Source organism: Myotis lucifugus, unplaced genomic scaffold (genome assembly GCF_000147115.1).
Source record: "Myotis lucifugus unplaced genomic scaffold, Myoluc2.0 scaffold_16, whole genome shotgun sequence".
Lineage (NCBI taxonomy): Eukaryota > Metazoa > Chordata > Mammalia > Chiroptera > Vespertilionidae > Myotis > Myotis lucifugus.
Window position 1 is genome coordinate 10,489,870 of NW_005871064.1, and position 16,660 is coordinate 10,506,529.

General features: G+C 45.8%; 1 protein-coding gene across 1 annotated transcript in view; it reads right to left on the minus strand.

The window, feature by feature from the left end:
* The window catches only part of FHOD3 (formin homology 2 domain containing 3), a 327,675-nt gene that overhangs the window by 16,083 nt on the left and 294,932 nt on the right, over nucleotides 1-16,660 (minus strand). Inside the window, exons 18-21 of the mRNA XM_023750800.1 lie at nucleotides 9,563-9,745; nucleotides 7,815-7,934; nucleotides 6,446-6,607; nucleotides 4,011-4,201 (exon numbers count right to left, since the gene is read on the minus strand). Of these exons, the coding sequence (XP_023606568.1) occupies nucleotides 4,011-4,201; nucleotides 6,446-6,607; nucleotides 7,815-7,934; nucleotides 9,563-9,745 (656 nt within the window). The remainder of the gene's footprint in view (nucleotides 1-4,010; nucleotides 4,202-6,445; nucleotides 6,608-7,814; nucleotides 7,935-9,562; nucleotides 9,746-16,660) is intronic.

Here is a 16,660-nt window from a genome sequence, read left to right on the forward strand (position 1 = left end):
CAGACGTGTGCCCAATTTTTGGTTTTCAGGATATGAGGAAGAAGATAGTAGGAGACAGAGTGAAATTTTTATGTAAGCAAACAGTATTATATAAATGATACCACTATTTATAGACAAAAACTTTTGGTGTTGATCATTCTAATTTGTACACGTAGAAAAAGGTTTATTTTTCAGATGAGTAACAGTGACTTATTCTTTTTGTGAAAAACAACAAAGTAAAGCATACAACAGGAATTTAAGGTAAAGGGGGCTGAAAAATGCTGTTTAAAACAAAAAAAATGCTAGTAAAAGTATGAAATTCTTAGAAGAAAACATAAAATGTTATGACTTCGGATTAGGAAATTATTTCTTAGCTATGATACCAAAAGCATAAGCACCCAAAGGAAATATAGATACATTCAACTTCATCAACATTAAAGAGCTTTTGTGCTTCAAAGTTCTCTGTCAAGAGTGAGAAGACAACCCACAAAATGGAAAAAAACATTTGCAAATCATATGCCTGATAGGGAGTGTGTATCCAGAACATATAAAGAAATGTTACAACTCAACACTAAAAAACAAGCAAACAAAAACTGACACAGGATTTGAATAGACATTTCTCAAATAAAGGTATGCAAATAGCCAATAAGTGCATGAAAAGATGCTCAACACCTTTAGTCATCAGGGGAATGCAAATCAAAACCACAGTGAGATGCCCTTCACACTCACTAGGATGCATACAATGAAAAAGACAGGCCATGATGCATGTGGTGAGGATGTGCAGAAACTGGAACCCTCACGTGGCACTGATGAGACTATAAAAATGGTTCGGCCACTGGGGACAAGCCTGGCAGTTCCTAAAAAGCTAAAATGGAGCTACTTTACGACCTAGCAATTTCGTTCCTATGCATATACCCAAAAGAAAGGAATAGATGTGTTCACACTAAACCTTCTACACAACTGTTCATAGCAGCATTAATCATAATAGCCAAAAAGTAGAAAAGAAGCCAAATATCCATCAGCAGATGAATGAACAATAGGTGGTATCACCATATAAGGTCTCTCATAACTGGCCTACTACCTCTCTGACCATATCTACTGTGACCCCAGCCACACTGGAACCTCCTGATTCCTTGAACAAGCCCACCTCAGGGCCTGTGTGGCATCTTAACCTTTCCTTTTACACTGGGGACCCTTGGGGAACATGAGATCCTGCAGGGACTGAGGGAAGGGGTGGGGAGGCCACTCCACTGGGAGGACCACAGGCCCTAACAAGGCGTTCGGTACCAGCTGTTCCCTGTGCCCAGAGCATGGTAGCACTCTCTCAATCCATAGGTCTCTGCCCAAATATCACATCTTCAGAGAAGCCTTCCCACCATAACTACAGTGAATTCCTGGCTCATGCAGGTCATCCCATTGGGTGACCAATAGTGAGTAAACAGGGACTGGGGTCAGATGAGAGCAACATCATCCGGTGACCAGCTTACCAAGGAGAATTATCTATATATATAAAAGGTTAAGTGACTGTCCGTCCGTCCAACTGGCCGACCAACCAGCCAGTACATATGATGTGCACTGGCAACTTAAAAATAAACATTGACTCGCGCATGCGAGATACATATAAAGCTCTCGCTGGCTCCAATCGCATGCATGTGTTTCTATCTGTCATTGTCGATTGTGAATTTGGTTGTTTTTGTTGAATTCTGAAGCTGAAAGAAAGTGGTGGCGTCGACAGAGTATTTCTGAAGACCAACTATTGGCACAGTGTACCTCTGACACTTCATCTCTGACACTTCTATTATAGAGAAAGGGCGAATAGTGATATTAAAATATTTCTTCTAATTAATTTCCTTTCAATGTGCACGGATCTGTGCACCAGGCCACTAGTGTATATATAATTACACACACGCATGGGTACACACACACACACACACACACAAACACACATTATAGCTTAAGGAATAGATGTAGCACTGAGTTTTCATGCGTCCGGGATAAAATGGTTAATGTGACCAGGCAGAACAGCTTTTCAAGACTTTCATAAAATCGCTCCAGTTCCATGATATTCCAAATGAAAACTATTTGTTTATTTGAGTAGTTTTAAGTGGGAAATCACTTGTATCATATGAAGCCTGGAGGGCCAAAGCAGCTCACGTGCCCTGCCTCCCTCCGTGATCACATTAAAAGCAGAGTGTGCTTGGATTTCAGTGAGAAATCTGACAACATCTCGGGTAATGTCCTTCCACCCAGAGGGCAGCTGTGAGGTCTGAATGGGGTGCAGTGAGGGATTTAAACAACCAAATTCCAAAAGCACTGAGTAGTAAATACTTGCCAACCTGAGGGAAGACTCTGTTCCTTATTCCTGTTCTGTTCCTAACAGTTAAAGATGACCCCCATCCCCATGCCTACCCACCCGAACGGTCTGGAGCAAGACCCAGGAGGTCCGGCTACCAAAGCAGCAAAGGACACACGCTGGGAGAGGGCTCCCAGGCGGACAAGAGAATCAGGTTCTTAAAAACAGTCACAGGGAGGTGAAGTGAAGCACAGGGAATCTAGTCGTCAACATTGTAATAACTACGTATGGTGCCAGGTGGGTGTGAGACTTACCGGTGATCACTTTGTAAGGCATGTACATGTTTAATTACTGTGTTGTATACCCGAAACTAATAGAATACTGTACGTCCACTGTAATTGGAAATGAAAGTACTGTCTGACTTCAAGGAAGGCGAAGGAAGGAAACAAGGACAGAAGGGGAAAGGAGGGAGGGAAGAGAAAAGAGAATAAAAAATATGAAATGTTTATGAATACATGAAAATACCACACATCTGTTTGGAAACTTATAAAGTGCTCAAGCAGAGCCCGGGGAGTGTGCCGAGGAGCAGCCCTCTGGCACGGCTGCAGCTGAGACGGCCCCCAGGGAGGGCTTCCTCACACAGCTGCAGTGGGGCTGTCTCAGGGCCTGCCACCCGGGCTCCGCTGCAGGCCGACCACACACCGCAGGTCTGAAGAGCTGCATGCTCGCTTGCCAAGGTGCAAGGCCCAGGACAGAGCACTCAAAGCCCCGAGATCAGAGTGACGAAGCAAAGGGAAAGAAAGTGGTGGTGCGTGGTAGGCAATGCCCTGGCCTGGGACACGGGAAGACCCAGGCTCTGGCCTGGGTGCTGCCTCCATTTCCAGGTGAGATAGCCCTGGATGGCCCTGGAGCCATCCTAGATCCTTGCCAGCCTCCTTGTAGGGAAGCAAGGCCTCACACATCACTGCTGTGTCTCCCAGGGTCCTCTTGGATCCTGTGACTCTGAGGAAGGCTGGTCCAGAGGGTGGCACCAGGCAGACCACAGCACAAAGCCACCATCGAGAATCAATGAGTTGAAGGTCTTGGAAGACAGACTGTGGATCGTATAAGGAAGGAACTTGCCCAGCGGGTGTAGCTCAGTGGTTGAGCATCAACCTATGAACCAGGAAGTCATGATATGATTCCTGGCCAGGGCACATGCCCAGGTTGTGGGCTCAATTCCCAGTAGGGGGCATGCAAGAGTCAGTGGATCCATGATTCTCTCTCATCAATGATGTTTCTATCTCTCTCCCCCTCTCCTTTTCTCTCTCTGAAATCAATAAAAAATGTTTTTAAATGAAGAAAAGGAACTTTTCTAAAAAGTCAATCTGCCTCACAAAACGTGTGCTGTCTGCAGGCAGGACTGTTCAAACAGACGGGAAGATTCAGGGCTCAGCTTATCAGAGATGTTACAGATTCAAGTCCTGATCAAGGAGGAATTGTGAATGACATCTCTAAGATTCTTTCCGACCTTAAGATTCAATGGCATTATAGTGCTGTGTGTGTGTGTGTGTGTGTGTGTGTGTAAGAAAAATTAAGTGCCCATGAAACAAACATGTGCATCAAAGGCACCCTGGCCACATACCAAGAATTTATCTATCACACAATTTTTGTAAATTTAACCTTCAGATCTCGGTTTGCAGAATATTTTCAACATGCCCTTTTACTGCTGTTCCCATATGTTCCTCACTCTGCTTACCTGTTAATTATTCTCCGATGGACAATCTTTAAAATTATAATTCGCTCAGCACAGTCTTTCAGGAACTCTGACATTCGTTGTTTTAAAACGGGTTTCATTTCATGTTTTGCAATTGCCTTGAGGTGATCCCATGAAGCTTTGCACCGTCTCTCCATCTGACATAAATTATCCTGAAGCTGATCAAAGTCAACCTGAAAATCAGAGAGAGAACACTGAAAACGCGCTGAAACCGCCAGACCCCAACCTGAACCAGGAAGCCCAATTGCCTCTGGGAAGAAATAAACATCAAAACCAAATTTACATCTTGAAATACAAACATATTTATGGCCTCGAATTTCTCCACATGTGGATCTGTCATTATCTCGGCATCAAATTATTTAGTGATAAAACCCTTCTGCAAATGAACCCAATGCGAGCGGCAACTTTCTTTTCTTTTTGCCACATTTGGAAAAGAATCTTGGGCAAGTCTTTGAAAACTGTAAATTAAAACATGATATCCAGGAACCCTCGTACGAGATGAACTGAACAGATGGGTCATAAAATTTTTCAGAGCACTCTTGTCCTTCCCGGAGGCTGGAGGAATGCGCCACAGTCACACATGGACGGCTCTGATGTGCCCCAGCGAAGGGGCAGCCTGCTTCCTGTCACAGGGACCTGGGGCAATAGTCACCTCTAGTAATTACCAAAGTGAGTGGGCAGCAGCCAAGCTCCAGGCAGAAATACGTAATTTAGTTATTAGTTTGGAAAAGACCTGATACTGAGGGGGTCCCGGTGCCGTCACTGGGGTCAGCCTGGGGTCAGGACACCCAGGCCAGGGCTACTTTGGTTACATGCAGGCTCCACCTAGAGGGCAAGGCCCTGGGAAAACAAAAGACCACGTGTAAAAAGGGAACCGATTTGTTCTGGATGGTTCTGGAAACAGGACCACAGTGAATCTAGACAGCCAGACAGACTTTGTCTCAGTTATTCCTAACAAACTGTCTTGTGGAAAGGTGCTCAGGGGTGTTAGAGCAGCAACTGGGGACCCCCGTGGGGATACTCACAGGGGCTTTTGCCTTGTTTGGGTTTAGAAGGAATATTTGCAAAGACTTCAGAGCAGTACCTGGCACAGAGTAACATGGTAAGGGTGCCTGCGACATAGTGTTTCCTAAGAGACCCCTCGTTAGCCTCTGAGCTGGGGGATCGCTGGCCGTGCCTCCTCCTGCCTCAAGGCAGGTCCACTGCTGGGCTGGCTCAGGGGCCACCTGCTCAGTGTCCCTGGCAGTTGCCAGCCTGTTGGTCCCGGGGCAGGTGGAGGAGCGTCCCAGCCCCTGGGTCCCCACAAGCTACTTCTGTGCGAGAAGGCGGAGGGAGGAAGAGCTCTGTGGACAGACCTTAGAAAAGCCCCCTTTGCGTCCTCCCCCTTCTGCCCACCACTCTCTCCTCTTCTCACACTAGATTCCGATGTGACCCAGACCTAAAGGTCACTCTGCTTTCAGCTCCTCGGCCTGGGTTGTGTTTCCAGGAGTTTCCACCACACCCCTCCCGTGTGTTTGCTGTTGCCCCCAAGATCCTGACATCTCCCAGCTCTGCTGTATTTGAGGTTCCTCTGGGCTGTTGAACCTCAGCGATGCTCCTGCAGGGGGCGCAGCTGGCTGTCCAGTGACTGCACTGTCTCCCTTCTCACACACCACCCGTTAGCGAAGGTTTGCACTCTGCACTGCATTTAGGGCAGTGGTTCTCAACCTTCTGGACCTTTAAATACAGTTCCTCATGTTGTGACCCAACCATAAAATTATTTTCGTTGCTACTTCATAACTGTAATGTTGCTACTGTTATGAATCGTAATGTAAATATCTGATATGCAGGATGGTCTTAGGAGACCCCTGTGAAAGGGTCGTTCGACCGCCAAAGGGGTCGAGACCCACAGGTTGAGAACCGTTGATTTAGAGGCTTGCACTGAGGGACCAGGGCCACGTAGGGTTACAGCCCTATAAACCCATTCCCTCTGGGGACCATCACAGGGACGGCCAATCTGCGGGGCAGGGGGCCAGGCGAGCCCGTTTCCTGGCTCAACACCTCACTGCCGGGTCCTATGGAAGTCCGAGGAGGAGCCAAACCGCCTCTTTTTGACATCTTTGCCCACAAGCTGGGAGTTTTAATGCCCGAGAACCCAGCCTGGTGAGTAACACAGCTCCGCCGTGGACACAGCAGTCGGGTCGGGGATGGCAGGCTTGCTCACATACCTCAGTAGGAAAGAATCCGGCGGAGAACCAGAGATGGGAAAATGATCTTAAAAGTGCACTCCAAGAGGCACGAGACGAGTCATAGTCACAGACTCCAGAGCAGGGGATGCAAGCGGCCCTTGGGTGTCTTACTTCACGGAGCCTGTGCCCCTGAGGACGGGCACAGACCCAGCTGAGGGAGACAGAACCTGCTCTGGGGTACACACGTACCTTGGCTGACCTGGTGACGGCCCCGATCTCCGAGTACAGGTCGGAGCTGTCGGGGAAGTTCTCCACCACCATGGTGCACACATGGTGGAGGAGCGACTGCTTGTGCACGGTGTCTTTCACTTCTGGAACCTTCTCGAGGTAGCTTAACTCAAACGCTTTGGCCTGGTGGGTGAACATCAAATAAAAGGCAGGAAGGACAAGTTTTACACAGGTTCTTAGAAAGACACAAAAGGTTAGACTCGATGCCCTGTTGGAGCAGCCCAATATATATTTGTTAAAGATATGTTTTTTATTGATTTCAGAGAGAGGAGAGGAGAGGAGAGGAGAGGGAGACAGAGAAAAAAAAATCAATGTTGAGAGAGAATCATAGATTGACTGCCTCCTGCACAACCCCCCCCCCCCTCCACTGGGGATCAAGCCCTCAACCTGGCATGTGCCCTGACTGGCAATCGAACCGTGACCTCCTGGTTCACAGGTCAATGATCAACCCCTGAGCCACACTGGCCAGGCAGCCCAGCTTCCCAGGGCACACACTCTGTCATTCGTAGCTGGTCACACCTGGATAAGCCACATAGAATGAGATGAGCCTCCAGCCCTTCCCCACCACAGCCCTCAGCCATGGGCTGTCCCAAGGGTCTACCCCTAAAAGCAAGGTGCTGGGAGGCTGGGACTCTGCCATCTGGGTATCTACACCCCTTTTCTCCCTTTGCCTATTTCTATTCTACTTCCTGGCCAAAGATAGGCCCATTTTCAAACATGTCTGTTTATAGTGCATATAATTACAAATATTTGAGTGATAAAAAAACAAATATTTGGCCCTGATCAGTGTGGCTCAATTGGTTGGGTGTCATCCTATGTACTGAAAGGTCACTGGTTCAAATCTTGGTCAGGGCACATGTCCAGGTTGCGGGTTTGATTCCTGGTCGGGGTGTGTGCAGGAGGTAGCCGATTGATGTTTCTCTCTCACATAGATGTTTTTTCTCTCTCTCCCCACTTCACTTCCTTTCTCTTTAAAATCAGTAAAAACTCATTTAAACACAAATATTTGTACTTACATACATCAGACAAACAACAGAAAAGCCTAGAAGAAAATACTTCCAATACCAATTTTGAAAGTAGCTGACCTTCAAAGGAATAGTATGTTCATTTTTCTAAGTTTTCTTATTTATAGCAAGATACAGGTTCAAATACAGAGGCCCTGGTATTTTAAAAACAAATTTCTTCTAGATTTTTAGCGAGAAAACACAAAAGTTGTTTTTCGAAGACCAGTTGTGCTTTGGAAAGCCAGTGGTGTGACAGCCTCCACCAGCAAGCGAAGGGCAGGGATTCTGCAACAAGGGAGGGAGGGAGAAGGGATGGGAAGACTTACATTAGTTCCATTTAGAAAGTTCCCGATGGCTAAGAGAGTAGACAGGATGAAGCCCAAGGTTTTATTGTTCTCCAACTGGTCTATTCCTTCCTTCAGGTCCAAGAGTGGTTCTGCCACTTCCTTTCAATTAAAAAAAAATTGGAAGAAGATGATAATGTTCATTTTGGTTTTACTTTGTTCCTTTAATTTCTGTACAAGGTAATAACAAATTCTGCTCAGAACAGGGCAATCCCACATGATCTGCACATGCTCCTGGTCAAGGGAAAATGCCAAAGTGGCAGGGAGCAAGTCTAGTCCCCAAAGTCTCCCCAGTGGAGGCCAAGTGGGGACCTGTGCTAACAGGAATGTGTGCTGGGGGATAAGTAACCCGCCTGCCGCCCATCTTCCAAGCACAAGCAGGACCTAGCACCCCGTCTCCTCTCATCTCACCATGGCTGACTTCTATGACACTCCTCCCTCTCATGCTCCTTCAGAATCTGGACCAGTCTTCTTTGCTTTTCCCCTACCAGACAGATGACACTGGGCACTGTGGCCTCACTGTCCCTGGACCACCCAGGTCTCCTAATCTCTCCTCTAGGCACTCTGGCCAGTCACCTCTTGGTCTGGGGTCCTTTCTAGAAGGCCACCACCCTCATCACCCCCACGGCCTTCCTCAGTCCCACTCTCTCAGACTGGTAGCCTGCCCTGGAGCCTCATGGCCTCAGTCCCTTTTTGACTGTCACCGTGCGGTCCCCACTCCCATGTTCTTACTGAGTCTCTCCCAGAGCCAGAGGTTCACCTTCACTCTGCAGCCTAGCTTCCGCCCTGCCTGTCCCTAACCAGGGCTGACCTACCTGTCTGTTTTCTCCATGATGCCACCTAATCTGGCTGGAGAGAGCCACCTAAACCTGCTGACTGGTTTTGTGATCAAGTCATGCCCAGTCACCTGGCAGTCCAGGTTTCTTCATCCCTGCTTGGTTCCCAAATGAATTAAAACACAGTGGCTTCCTCTTGAAGCCCCCCAGACCCACGCCACCTCTCTAGCCCTTGTATAGCACGGTGCTCTCTCCTCTGCAGTAAGGGAAGGCCACGCAGCCTCTCCACCTGGGCTTTGAACCTGTCTCCTCTGAAACTTCCTCTCCATTAAACTCACCTCTAGCTCACTGTCCACCTCTGCCCTTTCCTCTCCACTAGTTCCATTTGCTCAGTGGCCAAAAGTGCTCATACTGCCCGGAGTCAGAGAGGACTCCTGCTCCGTCTGCTTTCTACTCAAGATGAGCCCCTCCGCCCCCATGCCTTTACTGTCAGGGTCCCTTTCCTTCTGTGCTCCTCTCAACCCCTTGCAATCTGTTTTGTCCTCAACTGTCTTCCACTTTCTCCTGAGATATGCTCTCAGAGGGACCCAATGACCCGCTAACTGCCACAGTCACTGGCAGTGTAGACGATTATCATCAAGTGGATGAATTTCAGGTCACTTTCTATACTGTGCTTGTCCGTATGCTCCAAATTTTCTACAGTGAGCAAACAGAATCAGAAGAAAAGTTAATAGTTTGTTTTAACCCACAACCACGTGTCTGAGGCTGGTGCCAGGCACACACATTAGAATAACCCATCACTGGCAGGATCCTGATCACTCAGTACAGACACAACCTCATCATAATCAACTCACCCCTCCCTCGAGGATGACACGCCACTCCCTTCCCCAACGCAAACCTGACTTCCTCAACACAGGGATGCAGGACTGGCTGCCTCTCCTCCTACGTGCTTACCTTTTCTGTGGTTTCATAGTCCATTTTGAATGCCCAGAGGTGGAGCCGCGCCGAGAGCTCGCTGATGGAGGAGAGTGTGAGGAGGAACTGCTCCGCGCTGCCCAGCGGGGCCTCAGGGTTTGCCAGCTGGGCCTCCTGGATTTTCTGCTTCTCCTCTTCCGTGGGGATCATGGTTAGAATTTTCTGAAAAAGACAGGATGATACAGTATACGTTCTCGCTTAGTGATGGAACCTATTCACCCCTTCGATGTTGCGAAATTCGTATTATAACTTTCCAACCAGGTAGGAGAGATGTTCTGTTGTCAGTGTTCTATGGCATACAGGTGTTACATTGTCATAAATCAAATGTACATTAGGGAAAAGCCCCACTGGCATCAATTTGACATTCCTTTGTTCTAAACGTCCCTCCTTCCCTCTCTCTCCTTTAACCTGTTTCATAAGCAACTTGCCCCAAATGTTCTGGGTCTTGTACATGAAGGACATTCTGAAATCCACCCACTTGATAAAGGTGAGGGAAAGGTTATAGAATAAGATAGATTAGAGAACTACTTCCTGTTCCTTAGTAAACAGAGTAAAACATCTCAAGAATGTATGTTTTCTAGTCCTTCCCATCGATTCATTTTAAAGGTTATAAAAATGAGTGACTTTCAAAATAACTCAGATTGACTTATCCAGAGGACATATAATTTTAAGTGTTTTAAACACTTAAACCATATTTTTAAATTTATATAGAAATGAAAACACTTTAAATGATATCAAACTCAATTGAACAGGTAGTGAGTTGACCATTTTCCCTCTGGCACTCCCCAGGCTGGGTGTAAGGGAGTGGGAAACCTGGGAGAGGGCATCAGGTGCAGAGCGCTCCAGCGAACCCTCTCGTCCTGACTGGGGGAGTGGGAAAGGGGTCTCCTAGCAGAGGCAGCAGGGGCTGGAAGAACCTAAAACTCTGGAGGGAGAGAACCTTCCTCTCCAATCAGTGATGCTGTGGTCCAAACCCCTGCTGCTTTTCTTCTGTCCTCCCTCAGCTTGGCCCTAAACATGAGCACAGTCACAGAAGGTGGGTGGCAAAGTGAGGTAACTGAAGCCCCAGCTTTCAGCTGGAAGACCAAGACAGAAGGCCCAGGGCCCTGGAAAGTACTGGAGAAGTCATGGAAAATGAAGAGCCTGGCAAAGCAAATGATAATGTTGTTTAAGAACTTCTGAGTTCATCCCTGAGCTGCTCATATGTGAGGCTGACCTTAACCGGCACATCAAAGACTTGGAGACCTGGACTAGCCTTTGAAAACTTCAAAAATGGATCCAAAGCTGGAACCACAGTCTGCAACATGCAGGTCTGAATCCTGGCCTGAACCCAAGCAAGGGAGGGCTAGTTTTCAGTTCTCTGTATGAAATAAGAATTACTCTGATATAAAAACTACACAAAGATAATGCAAGAAAAGAAAGCTAGAGACCAATGTCCCTGATGAAATTAGATGCATAAATCCTTAACAAAATAGTTTAAAATATATAAATGAATGTCAGCATGTTAAGATATATAAACACATGACTATATTTTACATAGCAATATAACAAAAAATAACCACAAGGTTGGTTCAATATGCAGTAATCAATACATTTAATCTACCAGATTAATAATCTGAACAAGAAAATTCACATAATCATTTTGATACAAAAATTTTAAAAAATAAAATTCAATATCTATTCATGACAAAAAACAAATAAACTCCCAGCCACCCAACAGCAGGAGAGATTTCCCATACCTGATAAATGACATTTTATAAAAGACCTACAGCACATCATGCTTAGTGGAGATAGGCTGAATGCTTTCTCTCTAATATTGGGAACAAGATAGAAAGTATTTTAAAAAGAGCCACATGGATTGGAAAGGAGAAATGTAAACTGTCCCTATTGCACAAGGTAGAATTGTCTGCATAGAAAATTGTGAGGAATCTAAAAAATTTATAAAACAGTGAGTTTAAAAATGCTGTATGACATTAGGTCAACATACAGAAAAATCTATTTTATTTCTATATATGGATAATGTACAATTATAAACTGAAATTTAAGAAAAATTCTATTTACAAAGAAATACTTAGGTATAAATCTAACAAACCGACTTGTAGGGTCTGTATGCTGGAAAGTAGCAAGTATCGATAAAAATGATTTAAAAAGACCTAAATAATTAGGGGACATACTGTGTTCGTGGACTAAAAGACAACAGGGTCACATATTAATTTTTCCAAAGTTGGTCTATAAGTTTAACTCAATTCCAATGAAAATACCAGTATAGTATTTTTGTGGATACAGACAAGCTGATTATAAGTGTTTATGACAAAGCAGATGAACCAAACCGTAACAATTTTGAAAACGAACAACCTTGAGGGAGTCCCACCACCCGATTTTAAAATGTACTAGAGAGCAACAGTAATAAGCCAGTGTGGTCTGGGCAACAGGACAGACATGGATCAATGGGACAGAACAGGGAGTCCAGAAATAGACCACACAAATATGGCCATTGATTCTGACAAAGATGCAAAAGCAGTTCAATGGAGAAAAGATAGTATTTCCAACAAATGGTTTTAGAACAATTGGAATTCTTATGCAAAAGAAAGAACCTCAACTTAAACCTTACAGTTTACACATGGATTAACTCAAAAGAATTAACAAATCTAAAGTAAAAGCGAATACTGCAAAATGTTTAGAAAGAAACAGGAGAAAACCTCTGTGACTCATGTTAGGCAATGAACTCTTTAGACATGATACCAAAAAAGATCAGGTTGATAAACTGAACTTCCTCCATGTTAAAGACTTTTTCTCAGAGAAAAACACTGTGGAGAGATTGGAGAGACAAGGTGTGGTCCCTCAAAAGGTTAAACGCAGAATTACCACATGAACCAGCAATTCCATTTGTAGGTTTTCACCCATGAAAACTTATGTTCATACAATAACTTGTACATAAATACTTGTAGCACCTTTATCCATAATTCCAAAAACTGGACCAAACTACATATTCTTCAACAGGTGAATAAAGTGAACTCAGCAATAAAAAGGGACAAACTACAGGGACATACCACAATTAGGAAGACTATAAAAGACACGCTGAGTGGAAGAAGCCAATTATGATTCCATTTATATGAAATCCTCCAAAAGACAAAACCACAGTGATAAGACTACCAGGGGTCCTCAAACTTTTTAAACAGGGGGCCAGTTCACTGTCCCTCAGACCGTTGGAGGGCCAGACTATAGTTTAAAAGAAAACTAAGAACAAATTCCTATGCACACTGCACATATCTTATTTTGAAGTAAAAAAACAAAACAGGAACAAATACAATATTTGTATTTGCATGTGGCCCGCAGGCCGTAGTTTGAGGACCCCTGGACTAGACCCTACAGGTCTAGTTACCAGAGGCCAGAGGTGAGCTCAGGGTGCGACTAGAAAGGGACAGCACAAGAGCACATTTTTGAGGGGAGATGGGACTGTTTTGCATCCTAACTGCAGTAGTAATTGCATGAATTTATGCATATTTAAAAACCCTTAGAGCTGTATAGCAAAAAGTTTCATTTTACTCTATATGAATGCAAAAAATTTAAAAATAAAGAACAAAATTGCAATCCTGGACCCCTGACATCATGATTGGCAAACACACAGGTGTTTCCAGGATTGTGCTTCAGGACGTCTGTGGCAGGGCAGAAGCCATCTGGGTTTGATGAGCGTGTGATCAGGGAGGGCTGTCTCGGTCCTTCATTAGGAGCCAGTGATGCCCAACTGCATGGGAGGTCGGAGTGAGGTCATGCCCTCAGCCCTGGCCCGTTTGGTTCAGTGGTTAAAGTGTGGGCCCTGAACTAAGGGGTTGGGGGTTCAATTCCCTGTCAAGGGTAAATACCTGGATTGCAGGTTCAACCCCTGGCCCTGGTCAAGGTGAGAGCGGGAGGCAACCAATTGACATATCTCTCTCATGTCAGTCGATCTCTCTCTCTCTCTCTCTCTCTCTCTCTCTCTCTCTCTCCCCTCCTGTCGATGTCTCTCTCTCTCTCTTTCCTCCCTCCTTCTCTTCCTCTCTTCCTCTCTCCCTCTCCCTCTCCTCCTCCCTTCTACTCTCTCTAAAAATAAATGGAAAAAACATCCTCACTCCTCTGGTGAGGATTTAGAAAAGGAAGGTATGCCCTCAGATACCTCCTCTTCCAATATGCTCCTCATCATGGCCCCTAACTGAGATGATGCAGGTGGGATGTGACATCGGGGCGATATGCAGTGACACTGTGACAGTGCCCCTTGCTCTCCCACAAGCTCTGCTTGGACCCCACCTGTCTCCACAGATGGTATTAGACAATAAGCAAAGCAATCCAAGCCCAGGAGTTGAACTCAATCAGTTTTCAAAATAAAAACATAACTAAAATTTGTGTTTTAATTTTCTTTCTGCTCAAATTGTTTTCAGCATGGACAAGAATTCCGAAATAAAAAATTGTCAACACTTTCCCCCCTTCTTCAGAAGGCATTTTCCTGCCATGCTTTTAGTTGCCTTTTTCCTTTGGGAAAGTAATCAAACACTCTTACTTTTGTTTTTCACTTCTCGGACTAATTGAAACCATTTGTTCAGTGTTGAAGATTTATGAGGCTACCAGCTGCCAGTTTGTTTTATTTTTTCACACATCGCTGACAATAAAAATAGCCCTAAGACAGTGGAACGGCAGGTCAGCGCCACCTCCTCTGAGGTGAGGGCTGTGTTTTTCCAGGAGCAGATGAAAGGAGATGAGCACGAGGGGGAACCCCTGATTGGCTCTTCTCCGGGCCAGTAGATCTACTGATGATTTTATGGTCGCCATTTGGTTCCACGGGGAGAAAAACATCAAACAAGACCCCTATGCAATAATGCAGCGTCTTTTGTTTTTTATTTCCTCCCAGACAGGGCTTCACTTGCTTGTGTACCTGAAAGCTGAATGTCAGAGAAAAAGGCACAAGTCTCACTTTTCATGGACCCAAATGGTTAATGGTTTGGCCATCTCATTCACATGCAGATGAGGCCGCAATGAGGAATTATTTTGCTTTGTGAGCTTTAAGCAGAACCCTGGCTACAGCTCTGGATGAGAACCTCACACAAGGATTTTGGTGACAACAGCAGAGAGCTGAAGAGCTGGGCCTGGTTTGTACGCAACTTGTATATTCTCATGAGACAATGGCTTTCCATTTGGGTCTTTAATCTCATGGACACGGAGGGATCTTTTTTAGGGTCTTGATTGCCATCGTCTTTCATTGTTGGGACTATTTAGGGAAACACCTGGGGCAGAAATGATTGCAGATGAAGTGACTTGCCTGAGCGAGGCTGGGTCAACCAGGGCAGAGCTGGAACCACCCAGGAGCCCAGTGCCAGCTCCACAGCTCACAGCAACTCAACCAAAATGCAAAGCTAACAGCACAGCCGAGGCCCAACCACCAGGACACCCTGGGTCCTGGCACTGCTGACCGAGTGTGGCACCTGACTGAGTCAGGCTCACTGTGTGCATCCAGCACCCATTCCGGCACCTGCAGATGGGGTAGCACAGCACAAAGTGCTTGGAAAGGCACTATAGGTTGGTACCTGTGGCCAAAGGGAATTTCTGTCTCTCAGATGCTGAATGGCCAGGCAGCCAACTGGGCCAAGTTAAATGTCACTTGGACCATTCAATTGTGCTACCCTCTATAAAAATCAGAAAAGCAAGAAAAAAAGGGGAAAACTCTTCATGCTTCCATTTGTGATACCAAAGCAATGTTCTAAAGTTTAATCCTCTTATGATAAACTACTTCCATAATGAAGCTAGTCAACTGCTCCCTCAGGTTTATACAGCAAACCGGACACATACCATTGGGTTGCTAAGCAAAGCCACAGGACGTCATTTAATACATCCTAATCACATTTAGGCACACGGAGGTTTCAAATGGCCCTATTAAGCCATGCTGCCATGCTCCGGTGCCTGCGTCCCAGAAGCAGACAGTCTGGCACAAGACCCTTGGCACGCAAGCTAGAAATCTCATTAGTAAAGATCTGTAAGGACACGGCTTCCATCTCTTCTCAGCCATGACTTAGTTCTTGAACAACAAGCCTAGAGAAAAAACTCTGGGGAAGTGGCTCAGCACATGGATGTAGACCACGCTATGCCCCTTGGATCCCTGAGATTAGTGGTCAGAGGCAGCAGGTCATGGGTTCCAAGTTCTCCAAGAGAACTAGTATTTGCTGGATAAGCATTCAAAAAATATATGTATATAGTTTTTGGATTCACACAGGCAGCCTTAAATCAGGGGTTCTCAGTCGGGGTGATTTTGTGCCCAGGAAACATTTGACAAAGTCTGGAGACATTTTTGGTTGTCACCACTGGGGTGGTAGAGGCCAGGGATGTTGCTAAACATCCCACAATGCACAGGGCAGCTCCCACAATAAAGAACTGCCCACCCCAGGCCTGGGAACAATGTGGTTGGTTGGGTGTTGTCCCATGCATCGAAGGAAATGCCGGTTTGGTTCCTGCTCCAGGCACATACCCAGGTTTCAGGCTCCATCCCCAGTCCTGGGTGTGCAAGAGGCAGCTGATTGATGTTTCATTTTCACATCAATATTTCTCTCTCTCTCTCTCTCTCTCCCCCCTCCCTCCCTTCCTCTCTCTCTAGAAATCAGTAAAAAAAAATCTTAAAAAAAAAGAACTGCCCAGCCAAGAATGTCAATAGTGCCACGTTGAGAAGCCCTGCTTTAGACAAGAACTGTGATAAAAAAGTGTAACTCTATGTGTTGTTGTGACTAACCATGGATTTACTGAGGATTCATGGCCCAATAAACTCTCAGCAGGGCTGAGCAGTGTTTTCTACAACTGTGTCTTCGTGCTTCATATCATTCCTTTCATCAGCTACTCCCAGTGGAAAACCACAGGCAGCACTGTGAAGTGGATTGCGCGGCCTCATGAGTCTTCTCACCCCCTTTCAGATTCCCTTTTATTCTTTTTGGCAGCCGTGGGCCCCCTCCTGGCCAGCCATCCCCAAGGCCCATGCTCTGCCCCAGAGACTCAGATTCTAGAGCTCATATTGCAGCTGAACCTCTCACTGGCTTGTGAACTTGGGCACAGACTAAAACTGAG